The sequence below is a fragment of the Chrysemys picta genome, chromosome 1, assembly GCF_011386835.1.
Source record: "Chrysemys picta bellii isolate R12L10 chromosome 1, ASM1138683v2, whole genome shotgun sequence".
NCBI lineage: Eukaryota > Metazoa > Chordata > Testudines > Emydidae > Chrysemys > Chrysemys picta.
Window position 1 is genome coordinate 111,602,840 of NC_088791.1, and position 22,253 is coordinate 111,625,092.

At 44.0% G+C, this 22,253-nt stretch overlaps 1 protein-coding gene and 1 long non-coding RNA gene across 37 annotated transcripts in view; one reads left to right on the top strand and one right to left on the bottom strand.

Moving 5' to 3' along the window:
* The window catches only part of ERC1 (ELKS/RAB6-interacting/CAST family member 1), a 525,728-nt gene extending 505,176 nt beyond the window's left edge, over positions 1–20,552 (top strand). For all 36 annotated transcript variants that reach the window (XR_010598153.1, XR_010598155.1, XR_010598149.1 and 33 more), the window contains one exon: positions 20,273–20,552. Coding sequence is in view for 30 of the 36 variants with exons in the window: in XM_065582406.1 (XP_065438478.1) it covers positions 20,273–20,410 (138 nt within the window). In the remaining 6 variants the exon portion in view is untranslated. The remainder of the gene's footprint in view (positions 1–20,272) is intronic.
* On the bottom strand, positions 4,131–5,374 carry LOC122173657 (uncharacterized). The gene is made up of 3 exons (XR_006174304.2): positions 5,237–5,374; positions 4,940–5,026; positions 4,131–4,270 (listed from the first exon to the last, which is right to left on the bottom strand). It is a non-coding gene; the product is annotated as an uncharacterized LOC122173657 (long non-coding RNA).
* Positions 20,553–22,253: the final 1,701 nt, after the last annotated feature.

Here is a 22,253-nt window from a genome sequence, read left to right on the forward strand (position 1 = left end):
AAAACACTTTAATTTAAGCTAACATTTCAACACTGCATATATCCTTAATGAATTTTGAACATATAAAACAAATATATTTTAACATACGTCATGGAAAAAATAGTGAAAGCAAGAATAAACATAATTTATATATAGTTACTACATAAACTACCCTTTCCTCATTCAGAACTTCCCTTAAAACTGACTTCTTCTTCTACAAAATTAGTCAACAAAGACTTTTAATTATTTTGATTAAAAAAATCTTTATTCTACTCTACTTTACACTAGCCCTTACTGAGCTACCACATTATTTTACCTAGTTTACCCTGTCATGCTTCTCTGCCTTCTTTCCTGTTAGCTTACCTTCCTTCCGCCTACCCCCTGCTATGTCATTTGTATTCTTAGTTTGTAATCTCTTTAGGGAAGGATGTACTGTATTTTAAGGCCCGGCCAACTTGTGGACTCTGTGTAAAAAAAAAAAAAAAAAAAAAAAAAAAGTATTAGTAATAATAATTACACTAATCCATACTTATTTGCAGAGCGTAACCAGTATTTTCAAAATTCAAGGAAGAAGAATTAATATAGAGGTTATCTAATGTAATTAGCTATAGTTATCCATATCTGCCAATTTCATTAAGGCTTTGGGCTTGGGCAGGTGGAAAGAACCTGTGACAATCTACTTTGTATTTCTTAAATACTAGAATCTCCATTACTTTTAAATTAAAATAATACAATACCAACCAATAACAATGTTTTTAACTTTAGAACAGGAATGAAGGGAGATAAAACTGTCTTACAAGATACAGTCAAGCTTTATAAATAGCTATAGGATAATAAGAACAGTGATGACTTCCTTCAATAAACAAATCTTTATACTTGGTATAGTCCATTGTAATAGAAGGTTGGTTCTTTTATTTTATTTTTGAGGAAGAATCAAACCTTAGAATCTTCATAAATAATTTTGGCTTAATCCTCAGTTGTTTTTTTACAGTCCCAAGAATCGGCCATCAGATGATAATCACAGCTGCCTCTCTGGTACCACTTGTCTTATTTGAGCTTCATTTGCTAGTGATTATGCTCTGCTCTAAACCTAGATTCTGTACAATAGCACAATTCCGTAATATGGGAAGTGAAAGATTCCATAAATGTCAATAACTACCTAGTTTTCTTCAACTCCCCACACTACATCATTTGGTTTTTTAGGTTCCTCATTTTCTATCCTCTAAACATCTTCATTACTTTCTTAGAGGTATCCAACGGTACCAAAACTTGTTTGACCAGAGCTTCAGCCCTGACTTCCATGCTGTCGCTCTCTTACTTTACTCTTTTTTTCTCCCTTTGAACACATTTAATTTACCCCAAATCTCCCTAGACTTGTTTTCAGCAGAGGACAGTGTAATTTGAACTCACTTACCCTACAAGGACCTCCATCAAATCATACACCTGGTCTTCTGGGCGGGAGTTAACATCTGTCACATGCTGATGCTTACAGTAATCTTATCCCCAATCTTTTGGACATTTTAATCCCAGTGTAAACCTTGTAACTCTTTAAAAAACAATTCTCATTATAACTATTAAATATTAACAGACCTTGAGCAGTACTTGGTGTCCTGCTTGGCCTTGCCTTGTTTCCATTTCTGGTGCCTAAGGACTGTTGCAGTGTTTTCTCAAGAAGGACCACTAGGAACAGGTGGTAGCTTGCTTCGAGAGGAGAGTGCCTGATCTCTCCAGGGGCTACCCACTTCTTCACAAGTACTAGCAATAAGGTGTTCAGTTGCCCTGTGCTTTGTTCAATGGATGTAGCCTTTATTGAAGCAGTTCAGAGAGTCTCCTTTGTATAAGAGTTGGTTCTTCTTCGAGTGCTTGCTCATATTGATTCCATTCTAGGTGTGCGCGCACCCATGTGCACAGTTGTTGGAGATTTTTGCCTTAGCGGTATCCATAGGGTTGGCTGCAGCGCCCCCTTGAGTGCCACGCTCATGCATCAGTATATTAGGCACCACCGTCCAGGGGCACTGGAACAATTTGCATAATGGGGATGCTGAGAGCCATTGAAACAAACTGCAAACGCTGTATATAATGGAAACCACTTCAAGTCGGAGGTGTGGGAGGCCAATGCCTATCAGTGATTCCCATGACAGCTGCCTGAAGTGTTTGGGGGAATCCCATAGGAAAGATAAAGTGTCGGATCCATAAAAACTTTCGACCTCTAACACAGAAGGAACGGGATAGCCACCTGAAGGCCCTCCTCATGGATGCTGAGCTTTGTCCCACGTCAGAGCCCTCCACTGTAGATCCCAGGCCGAGTACTTCAGCTTTGGTGTGGAGCGCACCGTTCCCCCTCACCGGTGCCGAAGAAAAGGCAAAAGAAAGACAAGGGGACTTTGGGCAAAGGATCTATGTCAGGCAATGCACCCACTTTAGGGCTTCACGGGGGTACCGCTGAGATCAGACCCCCCCAGCCCAGCCACTGATCCACCCCCAACCCTGGGAAGTGGCAGGGTTCCCCCCCGGCCTCTTCCAGGGCCATCAGTGCCCGAAACGGCCCCGGCATCTAAAGACCAAATGAGCCGACCGACACCGCAGGCACCGCACCAGGTGGCGGACTCAGCTAAGTCCCCAACACCTAAGGGCAAGCCAATCGTGGTGCGGCCTCATAGGATGGTGGAGTACACCTGGTCACTGGACTGCAGGCGCAGATCCCATCTCCACGACCTCGGACCCTGGCACTGTATCCTGGCTCTCCAGCTAGAAGACCCATGTCCTTGACATGTTTCCCGCCTAGTAGGCATGGGACATCGGAATCAAGGTGCCAGTCTCCGTACCAGCGAGCTTCTGGCTGCAGGTCACCAAGGCTCCAATCGCCCTCCCTCAGATGGTCTCCTAGACGTTGGTCCCTGCACAGGAGGGACAGTTCGTCGTTACGGCCCCCGTCTCCCCCGTACCGGTCCTCCAGTAGGCATCATTATTCACCCTTGCCTCACCAGTCGTCTACCAGAGTCAGCCAGTAGACTCAGGCCTTGACGGCTCCACTGTGGTCGCCAGAAGGACAGTGGTCTGAGTTGGACTGAGAGTTCAGCCCTTTGCCTTGAAGGGGAGATTCACCACTAACACAAGAGACGCTAACGCCGCGGCTACATCACAGCAAGGGCAGTGGCCCTCCCAGTGGCCATATTGGAACCTGTGGGGTGTGCCATTGATGCCAGTTCTGTACTCCCGCCAGCCCTCCCTGGCCACCTCGGACAAACCAGCCATGGCACCACAGTCGGAGCACGATGCCACATCTGTTACACAGGCAGGGCACCAGACCCCAGCACCCAGGGACCTCTTCCTGGACAAGGAAGGGGAACACAGTCCCCCACAGGCAATGCAGTCATCGTTGTCGTCCCCAGATGATGCGAAGACAGAGCCATCCCTTACAAGCAGTCCCCTGATGATATTAAGGAGCACCAGGCCCTCCTTAAAAGGGTGGCTGTGAACTTGAATTTACAGATTGAAGCAGTCACAGAAGAGGCCGACGAGCTCTTCAATATTATTTCAGCCGACACCCCTGCCCGGGTCACATTGCCTATCCACTCAGGGATCCTCAAGATTGCCAGGTCACTGTGGCAAACCCACTCTTCTATTCCACCAACTTCCAAGAAAGCAGAAAATAAATATTACGTCCCTGCATTAGGGTTTTAATACCTGTATAAGCACCCCCAGCGGCATTACTGGTAGTGTCTGCGGTGAATGAAAGGGACAGACAGGGCCATGTTAGTGGCACCCCCAAAAATAAGGACGCCAAAAGACTTGATTTATTTGGCAGAAAAGTTTATTTGATGGCCAGCCTTCAATTTAGGATGTCGAATCACCAGGCCCTTTTGGGCAGATATAATTTAAACCTGTGGGACTCGTTGAATAAGTTCAAGGAGGTCCTCCCACAGGATCGTGTCCAGGAGTTCGCCACTCTGTTGGACGAAGGCACGGTGGTGGCCAGGGGAGTCCTTCAAATGGCCTGGGACACTACTCTCTCGGCGGCCAGGGTGTTCACATCTGCAGTGGCCATGAGACGCAGCTCATGGTTGCAGTCCTCCAGGGTATCCCAAGAGATGCAGGCCACTATTCAGGACCTCCCATTTGATGGGGCCGGGCTCTTCTCCGAGTTCACAGACTCGAGGCTCCTTGGCCTTAAAGACTCCCAAGCCACCTTCCGCTCTTCAGGTCTTCACATCCCTCAGCAGGCCAGGAAGCCATTCCACCCTCTGCCTCCTCTGCACTCTAGAACCTGGGGAACTCCCAGATCGCGTTCCTACAGGAGGAAGGACAAGGGGTCTAAGAAAAGATATCCGTCATCTTCCTGCCTGGCTGTGCAGCCTGACCCTCCCAGAAACCAGGGAGGCCAGAAGCAGCCATTTTGAGGGGGCGCCTGAGGACGATGCTCTAGTCGATCTACTGGATCCATCCCTCTCTTTCCTCAACCACCTCTGCCCTTTCTGGTCAGCCTGGTCTTGTATCACCTCAGACCATTGGATGCTCGACATGATTTCGTCGGACTATACCCTGCAATTCCTGGTCCAGGAGGTCAAAAACCTCTTGTGCTTTGGGATAGAGGAGGAGGTCCCTTGGGACAGGATTCTACTCCCATTGCTTCCTCATCCCAAAAGCAAAAGGAGGCCTCAGACCCATTTTGGACCTGTGTTGTCTCAACAAGTCTCTCAAGAGGTTGAAATTTCGCATGGTCTCCCTGGCCTCCATCATTCCCTCCCTGGATCCGGGACACTGGTACACCACCCTCAATTTAAAGGACGCATATTTCCATTTTCCCAGGGCACCAGCACTTCCTCCATTTCATGTTGGGCCAGCGCCATTTCCAGTTCACAGCTATGCCCTTTGGTCTCTTGTCGGCCCTGAGAGCATTCACAAAATATATAGCTCCAGTGGCCACCTGCAATGTCGGGGAGTCCAAATTTACCCATACCTTGACGACTGGTTGATAAAGGGCTGGTCCTGAGATCAGGTGTGGAGGCATCTCAATCTGGTTTGTTCCACCTGTCGTGACCTGGGGCTGGTGGTAAACAAGAAAAAGTCAATCTTAACCCCAGTGCAGCACATAAAATTTATCGGGGCAGTCCTCGACTCCACTCAGGCCAGGGCCTTCCTCCCCAAGACTCTATTCCAAGCCATAGTGGACCTCATCTTGTGGATACAAGCCCACCTTCTCACCACCACCCACACGTGCCTGAGATTTTGGGGACACATGGCGGCATGCACTTACGTGGTCTGGCACACGCTGCTCCACGTCAGGCCCCGACAGGCATCGGTCTGTGTCCCCAACCGGCACAGCATGGACCAGGTGGTCAGTGTTCCAGACTGTGTACTGTCATCTCTCATATGGTGGCAGGATCCTACATTGGTGCTGGAAGGAGTCCCCTTCGTGGCTCCATCCCCGTCGGCTACTCTTGTCTCTGATGCATCGGACCTAGGGTGGGGAAACACAAGATCGTTGGTCCAGTCACGATTGTTCCCTGCATATCAACGTCAGGGAGCTCATGGCGGTTCGCCTGGCCTGCCAAGCCTTCCTACCTCATTTACAGAACATGATGGTGCAGGTCCTCACGAACAACATGGCGACCATCTTCTATATGAATAGGCAGGGTGGGGCCAGGTCATCTGCCCTTTGACAGGAAGCCCTCCAGCTCTGGGACTTCTGTCTGCAGAACGATATCCATCTTGTCGCCACTCACCTCCTTAGGGCCAAGAACACCTTGGCAGATCGCCTTAGCAGGACCGTCTCATCTTGCCATGAGTGGTCCCTCCATCTGGACATGGTCAGCTTCATCTTCTGCAAGTGGGGAACTCCCTAGAGGGACCTGTTCACGTCCAGGCAGAACAGGAAATGCCCCATTTTCTGTTCGATGCGAGGTATGGACAGAGGATCCCTGTCGGACGCCTTTCTGTTCCCGTGGTCAGGGGCTATGATGTACACCATCCCTCCAGTGCTGTTACTCTCCAGGGTCCTCATGAAGATCAAGTAGGACAGGGCAATGGTGATCTTCATAGCACTGGCTTGGCCGCACCAGCACTGGTTCAGCATGCTGCTGAACCTCTCGGTGGCCGGTCCATTACAGCTACCGCTCTGGCCAGACCTGCTGTCCCAAACTCACGGCAGCCTTCTGCATCCAAACCTGAAGGCGCTGCACCTGACGGCTTGGCTTCTGCATGGTTGAATGAGCACGAGCAGCAGTGCTCGGCCAATATCCAACAGGTCCTATTGAGCAGTAGAAAGCCCTCCATTAGAGCGACCTATCTGGCCAAAAAGAAGCAGTTCACCTGCTGGACCTCGGATAAAGGCGTTCGGCCTGAGTGAGCCTCACTGCAATTAATTCTGGACTACATTCTGCATCTCAAACTCCAAGCCCTGTCCCTTTCATCTATCAAGGTCAACTTGGTGGCTGTCTCGGCCTTCCATCTGCTGCTCAAGGGTAGGTCAATTTTCGCCCTGGACATGATGGCCAGGTTCCTCAAGGGCCTCGAGCACCTCTACCCACATGTCAAAGACCCTGTTCCTCTGTGGAACCTGAATCTGATGCTGTTGTGGCTCATGGGACCCCACCTTCGAGCCTTTGGCTTCCTGCTCTCTCCTTCTCCTGTCCTGGAAGGTTGCGTTCCTGGTCACAGTAACAATTGTCCCCCCCAATCTCAGAGATTAGGGCACTCACCTCAGAACTGCCCTATACAAGGACAAAGTCCAGCTGAGACCACACCCGGCTTTCCTGCCCAAGGTGGTCTCTCAGTTTCATATGAGCCAGGACATTTTCTTACCTGTCTTTTTTCCAAAGCATCTTAAGTCGGAGGAAGAGTATAGGCTGCATTCCCTAGGTGTCAGGAGGGCATTAACCTTCTACTTCAAAAGGAGCCAAGCCCTTCCACAAGTCGATGCAATTGTTCGTCGCGGTGGCCAACAGGATTAAACTGTCCACGCAAAGAATTTTGTCTTGGATCACCGCCTGCATTTGCTACTACTATGATCAGGCAAAGGTGCAACCCCCAGCGATTGTAACCGCCCACTCAACCAGGGCGCAGGCCTCTTTGGCAGCCTTTCTGGACCAAGTGCTTATCCATGACATCTGCAGGGCGGCCACTTGGTCGTCCGTCCATACGTTCACGTCCCACTGTGCTCTTACCCAGCAGGCCTGGGACAATGCTGGCTTCAGTAGGGCAGTACTACAAGCCGCCAGACTGTGAACTCTGATCCCACTCCCAAAGACACTGCTTGTGAGTCACCTAGAATGGAATCGACATCGAGCAAGCACTCAAAGAAGAAAAAATGGTTTACCTACCTTTTGTAACTTGTTCTTCGAGCTGTGTTGCTCATGTCTATTCTATTACCCGCCCTCCTACCCCTCTGTTGGAGTTGCTGCAAGAAGGAACTGAGAGGGCGTAGCGTTGGTGGTGCCTAATATACAGACGCATGAGCATGGCACTCAAGTGGGTGCTGGAGCCAACCCTACGGATACCGCTAAGACAAAAATCTCTGACAACTCTGCATGTGGGTGCACATACACCTAGAATGGAATGGCCGTGAGCAACACATCTCGAAAAACAGTTACGAAAGGTAGGTAACCGTTTTATATTATCTTTTGTATAACAAACCACGTGGAAGGGTTCTGTGGGTATCCACTCATAGGAGCAGCTGGGTTCTTTGTTTTCTTGGGTTGGGCTCACTGGTCTGTGTGAAATCAAACTATTCCACTGAATTCTTCTGTACTTTGTAGTTAACAAGATACAAGGACCCATTCTTTTTCTTAAAGGAGTGGGAAAAAGTGGTGAGAAGAGGCAAAGGGACTGAGTCTGTGATTGTGAACAGGACAGCTGTACAGCATAGAGAAAGTTACTGAAGCATATATCTCCTTATTTCATCTAAGCAGTTCCCTCTTTGTTCTCCATGATATGTCTTGCCCATGCAAGCGTGAAACGGTGCTTGGAACTGCAGGCCCTTAACTACTCTTGGGGATCACATTCATAAAGCTGGCCAGCAACACTGATTGTGCTATACTGCACTAGAAATATTCCTGAAGGTTCTCTGTTTCTGTAGTTCATCTAAAAAATACTAGCAGTAAATATCTCTAATTTAAAAAGATTCTGGTAATAATATATTCCCCTCAATTCCAAGCATATTCGCATCTATCCACACATGCACTTTCCTCACAACTGTTCTGTTTTCAGTAATTTATCAGGTATTATCAGGCACAAACTTACCTTTGGTCATATAAATAGCAGGTAGCATTAGAAACCAGTACTTCTCACTCCCACTTCTCTCCTGCAACCCCCAACCAACCTTCCTTCCCTAAAATCAGAAACTGTATTCCCCAAAGAGAGCCTTTCACATTTGTCTTGCCTTTTGAACTGGTCTTATAGACAGGTAGTTTTTCCTCTGTTGTAGTGTTCAGTTTCAGCCTAGAGTAAGCAGATGTGACTCCCATGGAAGCATGTGGGCCAAATTCATTGGTGACAAATGGAGATGCAAGTTACACATTGAGTAAAAACAAGTATAAGTGGTACCAGTCTTGCATCATCGAGAGTGCAAAACAACACAATAGAGGTCAGAAGGGGGTAGCCACAAGGATATAAGATAAAACTAGGAGAGGGTGCAGCTGCTTTATTCCCATCCTTTCTTGATATGTAAGGTCATTGGGGTAGGATTGTCTTTTATGCTTGTACAGCACTCAGCACAATGGGCCCCTGTCCTGTAAGTACCTCTGTAATTCAACTAATAAATAATAATTGCTCATTTTGCATATCCACTGAATGGCAAGTCTCTACACACATGACAACAGCATTTATACTCTATGTGTAACTTACACCACCATTTAAGTCACTGCAAGATTTGATCTTCTGGCTCTGAAATGTTTGCTTCTGCAGTTTGGGGATGGTCTCATTACCTGTATACAGAATCCATAAGTAGTTAAGCAAGTTTTCCCAGTCAAGTGGGAAATTAACCTATATATGATTTAGGAACACTCAATTTATTATTGCTAACCTTTGTTTCTTCACTTTTTTCTCCTCTGAAATACATTAATTACTAAGAAAACAATGCTGTCGCTGATATGGTCAGAGCTTAGTGATGAACACAAGTGTAGTATAAATTCCATTTATATAATTTTTTCAAATGTATACCATTTGTGAAATAAAGGATTTTATGTGATATATCATAGATTCTATTGTGTATATACACATACTAATTGGTTTTGAAGAGATGTAGAAGTTGAAGTGTGCCTTTTGACTTTTTGGATAAGATGTAGTGTGGTTTGATTTACATCTAATATGTCTTCTCTTGGGGGAAAATTGCCCAAATGGATCAAAAAAATAGATCTTTTCATCTCTCACTTCTGTGATCCTAAACACATCTTCAACAACAAATACAATATGGCCTGATCCAAATACACCCAAACTTTGGGGGACAGTCCAGATCCAGACGCCAATATTGTGTCTGTAAGCCAGTTTCTCTCAATCCCTTTAGAAAAGTGGTTCTCAACCAGGGGTACGTGTACTCCTGGAGTACGCAGATGTCTTACAGGGGGTACATCAACTCATCTAGATATTTGCCTAGTTTTACAACAGGCTACGTAAAAAGCACTATCCAAGTTAGTACAAACTAAAATTTCATACAGACAAAATTAGAACATAAACAATATTTCAGTAATAGTGTGCTGTGACACTTTTGTATTTTTAAGCAAATAGTTTTAAAGAGAGGTGAAACTTGGGGTATGCAAGACAAATCAGACTCCTGAAAGGGGTACAGTAATCTGGAAAGGTTGAGAACCACTGCTTTAAAATATCCTTTGGTTGATTTTTTTTTCTTTTTCCTTTTGCAGTAATTAATTGCCTACGCTCTATTTTACTTGTCCACAGCTTCTGCTCTCCTGTTTTGAATACAGCTCTCTTGTTTGTTTTTCTGCCTTCAGTGTTTATATAGGATTAGTAATGGGAGGGAAGTAACATCTTATTTACTGAGAGTCTAAGGGGTAAATTCCCCCATAAAAACAAACTTTAACATTCTACAACAAAAGGTGTCTTATTGCAGGAGGGGGTGGGAAAGGGTCAACTTATCCACATGTCAGCGCCACATCCACCCAACACACATACAGTTGAGAAATACCTTGGAAGATACTGCAAAGGTATCCTCTCACTTAAGTGCCTGCCAACTTTCAAGGAGAGGTGGAGACAGGCACAGTGCAAACTAACCTCTTGGTGACTTGTTTGTTATTCAGTAATGGAATAAATGGGGAGCATTCCTGGAAGTAGGTCTGAAATCAGGTAGGGAGTAGAAGGGGAGAGAGTTTGAATCTGTTATGCATTATCTGAGGACACTGCTTCTCTACGCCCACCCGGACAGAGACTTCCCCTTCCTTCATGTGGAGATGAAATATAAATCATTGTGAAGCTGCTCGCTGAGGTCCTTGTTATTCATTCGCTTCCTGTGATATCTATTTTTACCTGTCATCACCTACACCCACACATGGCCTTTTACCCTAGCTTGTCCTTGGTCAATTCCATCAGGGAAGTGTGTAATTCTCATCATGTCCCAGGCTGAAGAAGAAAACAAAAAAGAGTGAGCATTGACATGTTCTTGTGCTTCTTTATCACTACAGGGAAAGGTAAGGCTGGGCAAAGATAGCACTATTTCCTTCGGCATTCAGTTCACAGGAGCTGGGACCCAGGGGCAAAATGTGATCAAGATATAACAGACATTTCAGAGAATGTTTCCCCAAAGTTTGAGATTGCTAAACCTCTAGATTTATCTGGTTTATAGCATGGAGGACTGGACATTCCTTGCTTATTAAGGAGTCTGGCTGAATGAAAGCTCAGCTACTCTGGTCGTCACTAAAAGGAATGATGTAGAAGTGCTGACTATGGGAAGGATGCCTCATCAGGGATCCTTTTTCTTGTTGTAACCTTGTCTTTCAGTAAGGTCCAGTATAGCTGTTGAATTTTTTAGGCTTCCATCTTGGGTACTTTAACACAATTCTGTAATGGTTCTGCATATTTTTGGTCAGTGCCTGTTTTTCTTGAACTACAGAACCCACCCCAACACTCAGGCACTCAAGTGCACAGTACTTTTTTCAGCATTTTTGTGTTCATGTTTTTTCTTTTGGTAAGCATGTTGGTCCTGCTACAGCATTGTTCTCAGTACACCAAAACCACAATTTAGATGCTCTGGCACCAAAGTTCATTTCATGCCTCAGCACCTTACAGTTCAGTTTTGGTGCTTCCTGTGTCTGTTGGTCTGGAGCTAATTCACCTGGGCCTTTTTCTTTTATTCAGGTTGTGATACAGCAGGGCCAGAGAGCAGCAGGAGAGTGGTTGATGGGAGGTATATAAGCCCTAGGATGATCAAGGCCTTATTCCCTGTGGACTAGGGAAAGGTTACTACAGGGTAATTGGAGCACCTGGAGTCAATTAAGGCCCTGCCCGAGACCTAATAAAAAAACCTCAGCTTCAGTCAGACAGGGAGAGGGAAGGAGAGCTGACTAGAGTTTGGAGGAGTACTGCTGTTAGCCAGAGGACCAGGGGAAGGGAAACCCTGCTCAAGCAGAGCAGAGGGACTCCCACGGCATAGAGGACTGAGGGAAACCCTACCCAAGGGGAGAGAGGGTAAGCAGCCCCCAAAGCTGAATGGGCTGAGACCCAGAGTAGGAGAGCGGACCTGGGTCCCTTCCCCACTCCTGTCTCTCTCCCACCGGGGCACTAGCGGAGCCCACAACGCCCAAGAATAGGGGCAAGGGGCGGTACCCTGACCCACCACACCACTGTCAGCCATTTGCCAAAAGGTGTAGAATTCAAGGAAAAAAGACCACTCAGCAGCTTCAAACCTTGTTTTGTGAGGTAGGGTGAAAGAATGTTGATTATCGTGGAATCTGTTAAGATCTATAAAGGTATCAGATACATTTGCAGATGTCACCCAAGTGCTGAAGAAAGGTGGGATACATCTCCAACATTCCTTGAGGCACCTCAGGAAGAGTCCATTAGATCTGCCACAAGACCAGCAAGGAACGCTTCAAAGGCTCAACCTCCAAAGCTAAATCCTGAATTGTTGAAGACCACTGAGTGCCAGGACTCTGTGCCATTGCACCCAAATCAGCTCTCACCTGCCTGTTCCCCCAGATAAGCTGAGCAGGATAGTTTCACTATCAAAGTATATGGCACCAGCAAGACTCAAGACTTCACCAAGCAATGGCTCCTCGACATATCTGGGGCCTTTGCACTTGACGCTGGTGGCAGTGGGCTCTGGTTCACTGAAGCCTCCATGCATGTGATCAAGGTAGGAGGCACGAAGAAGTGGCAAGCAGCTATCCGGTGTACCTCTACCAAAGTCCCCAACTTCGGGAGGCTCTGTATTGAGCCTCTAGATTTTCTCCTTCCTGCATTTGGGTGCATAAACCAGAGAGGGGGACGGCAACTCTAGGCATCAGTATATGTTTGTTGGTGTGACCCAATCCCTTCTGATTCTCTGCAAGGTAGCACACAACATCAGATCTGAGTCATTCATCTGGCCCTGCATCAATGGTTATAGGAATTTTTGGCATAGTGGGAGCTCTTTTTACACGAAAACTGACTCTTGCACCCTAAGATATGTGAAGCCAATGCAGGAAGCCAATATGTGAAGCTAATGTTAGTGCCTCTTGTGGCAAAGGCTTCAGCACAACTGCTATTGTTCCCTCCCAGAGCCTCACATTGGCTAGACCATTCCAGCTGCTTGAGTGTGGGCAGGTTGAGGATAAAGGATTCAAATAACAAGGAGGATCCTTCTAATGCCAAATTCTTTACTGTCATCCTATGGAGGAGCACCAAGACAGTGACTGCACAGAAGAGTATCTGACCTTACCCCAGTTCTTACAAACATTGTCTGAGATAGTGTTTGTAAGATAGTTTTGAATGAAAACTTCTCCAGGAGTCTACGTGACCTCAGTCGAGAGGTATGTGGGTGAGGAACTCCCTCCTTCCGCCAGTAGAATTGCCATGCCTTTAGTCTCTTTTTTGGAAGAAAGTGGAGCAATGCCTCACACAGCTGCCCCAGTCTCAAAGGCTTTCGAGAAAATACATCCTCCCCAAGAACATTCACAAGTGTGTCGTCTTCTCACCTTTTTCGGTAGAGCTTAGTGATGGAGGCTGCAGTGACCAGAAGAAAGACCAGCCAGACTTTTGATACTGCATTTGAAAGAGAGATTTACCAGTCCATTTGAAAGAATATATTTGAAAGAAACAGTGAGTGCGCTTCTCTTAGAGACTGGCAATTTGTAACATGTTCTGGACCTTATGGATACTACTTACTAGGGCTGTCAAGTGATTAAAAAAAATTAATCATGATTAATTGCACTGTTAAAGAATAATAGAATACCATTTATTTAAATATTTTGGGTGTTTTCTATATTTTCAAATACATTGATTTCAATTACAACACAGAATACAAAGTGTACAGTGCTCACTTTATATTTATTTTTGATTACAAGTATTTGCACTGTAAAAAAACAAAAGAAATGGTATTTTTTTCAATTCACCTAATACAAGTACTGTAGTGCAATCTCTTTATCATGAAAGTTGAACTTACAAATGTGGAATTATGTACAAAAAAACTGCATTCAAAAATAAAACAATGTAAAATTTTAGAGTCTGCAAGTCCCACTCAGTTGTCCTCCTTGTTCAGCCAATCACTCAGACAAAATGCACTAAATATTCATATGTCCCTTTCTACTTCAACCATCATTCCAGGGGACATGCGTCCATGCTGATGACGGGTTCTGCTCGATAACAATCCAAAGCAGAGCGGACCGATGCATGTTCATTTTCATTATCTGAGTCAGAAGCCACCAGCAGAAGGTTGATTTTCTTTCTTAGTGGTTCGGGTTCTGTAGTTTCCGCATTGGAGTGTTGCTCTTTTAAGACTTCTGAAAGCATGCTCCACACCTCATCCCTCTCAGATTGTGGAAGGCACTTCAGATGCTTAAACTTTGGGTCGAGTGCTGTAGCTATCCTCAGAAATCTCACACTGATACCTTCTTCGTGTTTTGTGAAATCTGCAATGAAAGTGTTCTTAAAATGAACATGTGCTGGGTCATCATCCGAGACTGCTATAACATGAAATATATGGCAGAATGCAGGGGACATACAATTCTCCCCCAAGGAGTTCAGTCACAAATTTAATTAACGCATTATTTTTTTAACAAGTGTCATCAGCATGGAAGCATTTCCTCTGGATGGTGGCCAAAGCATGAAGGAACATACGAATGTTTAGCATATCTGGCACATAAATACCTTGCAATTCCAGCTACAAAAGTGCCATGCAAATGCCTGTTCTCACTTTCTGGTGACATTGTAAGTAAGAAGAGGGTAGCATCATCTCTTTTAAATGTAAACGAACTTGTTTGTCTTAGCGTTGGCTGAACAAGAACTAGGACTGAGTGGACTTGTAGCTCTGAAGTTTCGCAGTTTTGTTTTTGATTTCAGTTATGTAACAAACAAAAAAATCTACATTTGTAAGTTGCACATTCACAACAAAGAGATTGCACTACAGTATTTGTATGAGGTGAATTGAAAAATTTCTTTTGTTTATCATTTTTACAATGTAAATATTTGTAATAAAAAATAATATACACTTTGATTTCAATTACAGCACAGAATACAATATATATGAAAATGTAGAAAAATATCCAAAATATTTAATACATTTCAATTGGTATTCTATTGTTTAACAGTGCGATTAATCGCGATTAATTCTTTTTTAGTTAATCGAGTGAGTTAACTGCTATTAATCGACAGCCCTACTACTTACACTCTCGCTTTGCATGAGATATATATTTTATTTAAATATATCAGATTTGTGCCTTACCTTTTGCACAATGTGTTGCTATGAAATGCTTGGCAGCAGTTGTGGCCTATGTGGACAGGCTAGGAATGCACACATGCCCCTATATGGATGATTGGCTATTCAAGGACATAACTCAAGGGGTATTATAAAATCAATCCAGGTCACTACTGCATGCTTGGATCACCAATGTTCATAAGCTATTCAAAGTCCCAGCTTGTCCCCAGCTGACAATTATTTGTACATAGGAACCCTCCTAGATATGGCATAACTGGACGCTGCAAGACTAAGGTTCCTAGGGCTGTGTCTGGGACTGGAGATACTGGATATTGCACAATCCAAGCAGCTTACATGCCAGAGGCTGTTCGTGAACAGCCCAGGAGTTGGGGTTCTCACAGCAGAGCAGGGTAAGGCTGACTCCCAGAGTCAAGGATTGGAGTGACCTAGCAGATTACCAGTCCAGATAACACCAGGAGAGCTTCACACTCAGATCACCTGCAGAACAAGATAATTTTGTTCCATTCCATCTTGGAAGCTCTCTCCCTGCTACCTTGGTTCCTGCCTGCAGTGTGATGAAATCAGGCTCAAGTCAGACCCCTTTATTTGAACAACTCAGAAACTGCTGGAATACCTTATTCATCTGTCTGCATCTATCTTAAAAACTAACTCAATCCAGATACATTTGATAGCTATTTTGGTCTATCATAGCCTAAGGTAGACCACTGTCTTTATATCCCCTTATTAGCAGGTTCCTGTGGGGCTTTTAAAGCCCACCTTCCATTAAAAAACTTCTTCTGTTGTGGGATATCAGTGTGGTCCTTACATAGTGGATGAAAGCTCCTTTTGAACTCAAACCCAGAGGAAGTGAGTTGTCTTTCATAGAAGTAATTTTCCTGATGACAGTGGCATGAGCTCACAGGGTAAGAGAACCTCGGGTGCGTGATTTGCCTTTGTGACAAAGTCAGGCGGGACAACTGGAAGAGAGTGGTGGAAGGCAGGTATATTAGCTCTAGAATGATAAAGGCCCTTTTTCCTATAAACTGAGAAGGGTTACCTTGGGTCAATTAGGAACACCCGAATCCAATTAAGGGCTTCCTGAGACCTTTAAAAACCCCTCCTCTAGTGAAAGAGGTGGAGAAAGAGACACGCTGCTCCAGGGAGAGAGGCTGCTCTCCTTCCTACAGGGGGGAGACAACTGAAGCTGAGTGCCTGTTTAGAGGAAGGACTGACACCCCGGGGCCAGCAATAGGACAACATCACCCCAGCAAGGGAGCAGGGAAAGGTATCCCCCTTTGTTTTGTGTTTGTAAAATGGTTTCTTTTTGTTTGCTAGAGGAGCACTTCTTGGGCCTGCCCTGAGGCCTACTTTGAAAATACTGATAAGAAAATACAGAGGGGGAAGACAGACACTGTCCAGAGTGGGGTTGATTTACCCCAGGCCCCACCACTACCAGAGGGGGAAGCACTAAGTCCAGCGAGATAGAGGAGGTGTCTTGCCACACCTTATATCAGATTTTTTCAAAGGATGAAGTGGTGCTATGGACTCATATGATATTCTTCTCCAAGATAATGATGAAGTTCCATCTTAATGGGCCTATTGTTTTACCAACACTTTTCTACACTCTGGCTTCACAAAGATGGGCAACTTTCACTATACGCTTGATGATAAAAGGTCCTTGGGGTTCTGTTTGACACAGACTATAACTCATAGACAGTCCATTCAACTTTGCTGCTTTTGACAACAATTCATTGGACAGTCATATTACTAAGAGGACAGTGTCTAAGTGGACGGTCTGATTACATTTCACATTGTTAAATCTGACTGCCCTGAAACTAGCCTTTTCAATGCTCACTCAATTCAAGGCAAGGTTGTGCCACCACAACTTTTTCAGAAATGTTTCCATCAGAGACATCTGCAAAAGAGTTATACAGACTTCTCTGCCCATGCTAATTTACAAAGCATTATTGCATGTATTCAATGTTGGAAAGGAGGAATCTTGTTCTAGACTCTTCATGCTCCAAAACTAGTTTCCAAGGTAGAGAAGGCCAAACATCTCCTACCCACAGAATGATTTGCTTTACTTCATGGAGTCCTGTATTTTCAGTTGGATTTTCTTTCAGCTGTGAGCTATTTCTACAGGTTGTACATTTTTTATGTTGAGTTTGCAAGAAATCTTAGTAATCTTAAGACACGAATTTGTGTATACATATAGATAAACCATCCCTGTTCACACTGTTGGCATTGGCATTAATTATTGTTGCTCACTGGAGCTCTACTTTTATCTTTCTTTGAAGAGATTATTCTCCAGGAATGAGACTTCTGACACAAATAGCACGTTTAGCAACGAGGAAATGATTTAATTTGTAATTCTGCTTCTCTGAAGATATCATTGTGCAGAATTCTCACTTGTCCATCTACCTCCCCTCACAGATTGGAGGTTACCTCTTTTGAGGTGTTTTTTATTTTCTATTGATCACCTTGAATTATTTCATTCTTCCTGGAAGCTTTACCCCACACTCAGTTGGAGCATCTGACTGAAATGGCCAGAGGGCAGCATTTAAAAGTGGTGGTGCAAGACAAGCAGTAGGGATCCTGGCTCATCCATTCCCTTGATAATACTGCTTTCAAAAAAATCTTAGCTAGGGGAGTTCTGCTGGTCTTGCACTAAAGAGCCAAAATCCATGAATGGGAATCCTGCAAGGGTGGTGTTTCTTCAAAGAAGCAGAATTATGTAAGTCGTTTTCCCTTCTGTTCTCTTTAAATTTCTCTTGCCCTCCCTCTCCCCCACCTCCATGCATATAAACACTTCTGATTACTGTCACCCTGAAGACTTTACTTCGGCATATTGGGGATGGGGGGGAGTGAAGCCATGCCACCAAAGTCAGTATCAGTGCTATTCTATGAATTTGACAGTAGTAGGTGCTTTACTGTAGTATCTTCAGAATCTAGTTGAGCTGCTAGAGTTTCACTGACCTGAGCAACATGAGACTTAAAGCCACTTCTGAAGCCAAGTCTCTTGCCTTGCAGTTTAGCACTGCTTCTAGGTGACTCTGCTGGTTCTTCCATCCCTGCTTGAGTACTAGACGTTTCCTAGCCTTTTCCATTCCATTAGAGCTGCCAGGCTATCATCCAGCTACTGAGGCCAAGTTAATCACATATCCAAAATGTTTCTAAGCCATGCTGATTTCGTTCTAAATTCCCTTCCTCCTTCCTTTCTCCTTTGAGAGCAGTTACAGAGCCCAGAGCATTCCCCTCTGTCTCCTCCACCGCACTTACCCAGCTCTTGTCATTTTGAGAGTCATGATCAGGTTGCTTTTGCATTTGTGATTTTTGGCATAAGCCCCTCTCAAAAGTATATTACATAATCAGAAACCTTACAAAAATGTTGTAGTAATATTTGTTTAATAGTATTAGAAACAGGAAATTCAGTGTCAGAAATCCTAAGTTTTGAAAGTATAGAAACATAGTAACAGCCACCCCAAAGAACACTAACTTTGCCTTCAGAGCAATGTTCTGAGAAACATCAGAAATGCTGAGGGGACCTTATCCACCCATAACAAATGTTAGTCCTAACAACAAAACAAAAATGTGAAAGTCTTACACTTAATCATATAGTGGTTGCCTTCTTTATGACCATAATCAGGTCACAGATAAGAACATACTTTACCAATTCCTGGTTAGATAATTCACATTGTGAAGGCAGTCATTTTCCCTTCTTCATTAAGATTCGATTACTTCCACAAGTGTCATTACACACACAACTAATTGTGAGTCTATCTATAGAAACCTGTTAAACACATATCATGAAATGACAGCACTTATTTCAAAAGCATAATTTGGAGACTCTGCAATGAATGAGGCAAGGGTTTGTGAATCCATTATTCCATCTAGCCAAATTCTGATTGCAGTTATAATAGTGTGAATGCAGAGTAATTGAACTGGAAATATACAGTGGTGTAACTGAGAAAGTTTGGTCCTCAAGGCACAGTGAATAAGACAGGAAATGTATTCTTTGAACAAAGTAAGTATTTAATTTCCATAGATAAAATAAAATTTTGGTTGACAGTGGCTGTACTGTGTGCAGCATTCCTGTTAATTTCTGTTTTAAGGAGTTTTTTCCTCATCCTTTCTATGCAATGTACACTTGTTCTGCACAAGTAATAGCATGATATCGTGTAATTTAAAGTCCACTCAAAGGGACAGAGTTAGGGTTATGCAAGCAATTGTAATTTTAGCTTTTTCTAATATTTGGGTACTTTAACAATGCCTCTTTGATATTCTCAGTTTTTTTAATGAAATATGTAATAAAGAGAAGCACATTTTTCCTACACATATTCAACAAACCAAAACATTTCTGGGCTGGAAGCATGCACTGTGACAAATTTCAGAAAAATGTAAATTACAATGGCCATGTTATAAATCTTTTAAGCAAAGGGATTAAAAATGGCTTTGTAACTTACTTTCTTTGCTTGATTCCATTCTTGCTGTCACAATCCATGCCTGCAGGAGCCAGAAATACAGTAGAAGGCTGCGTGCTTCAGCTCCCAAGGTGGAGACTTTAGAAATTACAGAGACCTTATGGTTGGGGTCAGTGCACGATAGGGTGACCAGACAGCAAGTGTGAAAAATCAGGACGGGGATGGGGGATGATAGAAGCCTATATAAGAAAAAGACCCCAAAATCGGGACTGTCCCTATAAAATCGGGAGATCTGGTCACCCTAGTGCACGACTCTTTTCTATTCTCACAGACTCTTACCTCCTTGCTCTGTGCCCCCTAGTGACAGCTCTAAACATTCACAACTAATACCACAGATGTGGTTCCTACCTCAACAGGGACTCTTCTGGCTAGCAGAGGATGGGTTAACTGGCTCTCATATTGACCTAAGGGCTTATCTACATGGGGAAATTTACTGTAATAGCTGTTGTAGAATAAGCTGTTCCCTGATAGCTCCCTGTGTGGACACTATTCCAGAACAAAAATCACTTTATTCCAGAATAATTACTGCGCTCACAAATCATAGTACTTATTCTGAAGTGACTTTTATTCTGAAATAGTGTATCCACACAAGGGGATACAGGGAGATATTGCCCAATATCTATTCTAGTCTGTTTCCCTGTAGACAAGATGGGTGCATCACAATGCTAGTCATCTAGGGTAAAAAGCATAAAGCAGGGTGTGGAAAGCTCAGGCTCCTCAGGGCTCTAACAAGCCTGTGGAGATGAAACCAGAGAAAAATATCAATGCTAGTAGTTCCCAGAATGTTACACTGCTGCTGGCTTCCTCTCTAAAGCTGATGTTCAAACCCAGATTGTGAGGTCTCTGAGGCAAGGACTGCATTTATACAATTTCCTTATAATGCCAACTATGAAGGGGTCCTTAGGCGCTATCAAAATACAAATAATAATAATTGATGGTCTAAAATGTGATTTTTATTTTTTTCTTGCAGCTTCATGGTGAATTAGAAAAGGGTGAGAGGGACAGTGCTGAGCTGCAGGAGTTTGCCAATGCCATCCTACAGCAGATAGCAGATCACTGCCCTGACATTCTGGAGCAAGTCGTCAACGCACTTGAGGAGTCGTCATGACCTCAGCTGCTAGCCCGAACAGAGCAGCACACCCAGTGACCAAGCCCAGTCTGTCCAAGAAGTCATTAGAATGGAAAGAATTGTGAAAGAAGGACAAGGGAACAGGAAATTTTGGTGCACCTTTTACAAAGAAAGAAAGAAAGGAAAACTTTATAAATTACATGCTATCTTGGTTCTTCCAGTCTATGCTTACTGAATCGTGTCTGCATTCATCCTCTCACTGCCTTTCTATTTTGGTATCTGCCTCCCAGCTAACTTCCTCTTGTTGGTATTGAGGCTTTTGGATACATCTAAGCAGAGACTTGCTGAATCCGGTCAACACAGAAGAGGGCTTTTGGACATGAGTGGCTATGATTTTTTCTTGAGGTAGTGAATGGGGGAGCACTTGTCTTTTGTTGCTGGTTTTTTTCCCATACAAACTGAAAGCCTGAATTTCTTAATACTAAAACTGAGAACACTGATCAAGGCCCAGAGCTGGTCAGCATCAGCTAGCTATCTCAGGATTTGCTGTCTGTCTCTAAATTAGTGACTTCTTATGGAAAGTCTCCGTATGTGGTCCTACTGGTCACTTCCATGCAGTAACTGTGGGACAAGATAGGCATATGGGTGATTTCTGATTGGTGATTTTTGTTTATTTTGCCTCACTTTTGTTGTTCATTGGCTCTGAAGTACTGATAATGGCTTTTTTCAGAAGAATGTTTTCTTTAGTTGGCTTTCTTGGTCTGTCCTAGTTATTTTGCATCATAGTGTACCTCATCTGTATCTTGTAAATTCTTGTTTACAGAGAGCTTCCTTCCTTCAAACAGGCTCTGGGCAGCAGGGCAGCTCCTGGACTTGACTTTTCTCTCTTACTATTGATAATTTTTCAGGCAGTGGCTTTTGTGAATTCTAATTGCCAGGAGACAAGTCCTACACATTGTCTACATGAGAAAGTTGCAACAGTTTGACTAAAAGTATGATTTTTTTTAAACCAATTTAGGTAAACTGGTAGAACAGGCTGTGTGAACGCTCTTACTTCAATTTAAATCAGGTTTATTTTGATTTATCTCAAGAATCTATGGAAGCTAAACTGAAATAAGCCATTCTTAAATCAAAATAGGAGTATCTACACCAGTGGTTCTCAAACTTCTGTACTGGTGACCCCTTTCACATAGCAAGCCTCTGAGTGCGCGTCCCCCCCCCCTTATAAATTAAAAACACTTTTTAATATATTTAACACCATTATAAATGCTGGAGGCAAAGTGGGGTTTGGAGGTGGAGGCTGACAGCTCATGACCCCCTGATGGGTCCCAACCCCCAGTTTGAGAACTCCTGATGTACACTATGCTTTCCAGTGGTTTAAGTAATTTGGTTTAAAATCATACCATTAGTTCAACCAGTGCAACGTTTGTATGTAGATGAGGCCTTAGTCATAGGTCCATCCACCCCTCACCTTACTAAATCCCCTGCTGCTAAGTGATGTGATCTCACATAGCTGATCTGCTTGTCATTCTGTTAGCAAATCAGAATCTTCATCATGGCTAGGACTCTGAATGTTCTTTCATGCACTTTTCACTAATGTTGAAAACATGGTTTTGTTGCAAGAGCACCTGTGAATATTCACAGGACAGAACTTTTTGGCATCACCCTACATGCCCCTTAAAGGAATTATCCCCTTTTGAATTTTTGGTGCTCTCATATTCCAGGTTAAGAAAACAGAGTTTTGTTACATTAAAGAAGAGGGTGGAAAGATTTGAAAACCAGTATCATAGTGGAGAGAGTGCTGGCTCTTCACCTGCTTTCCCAGCAGGTCTGCATCAATAGTCAATGTCTTGACTCCTGGTTCCTCGGCTCTAGCTCTGAC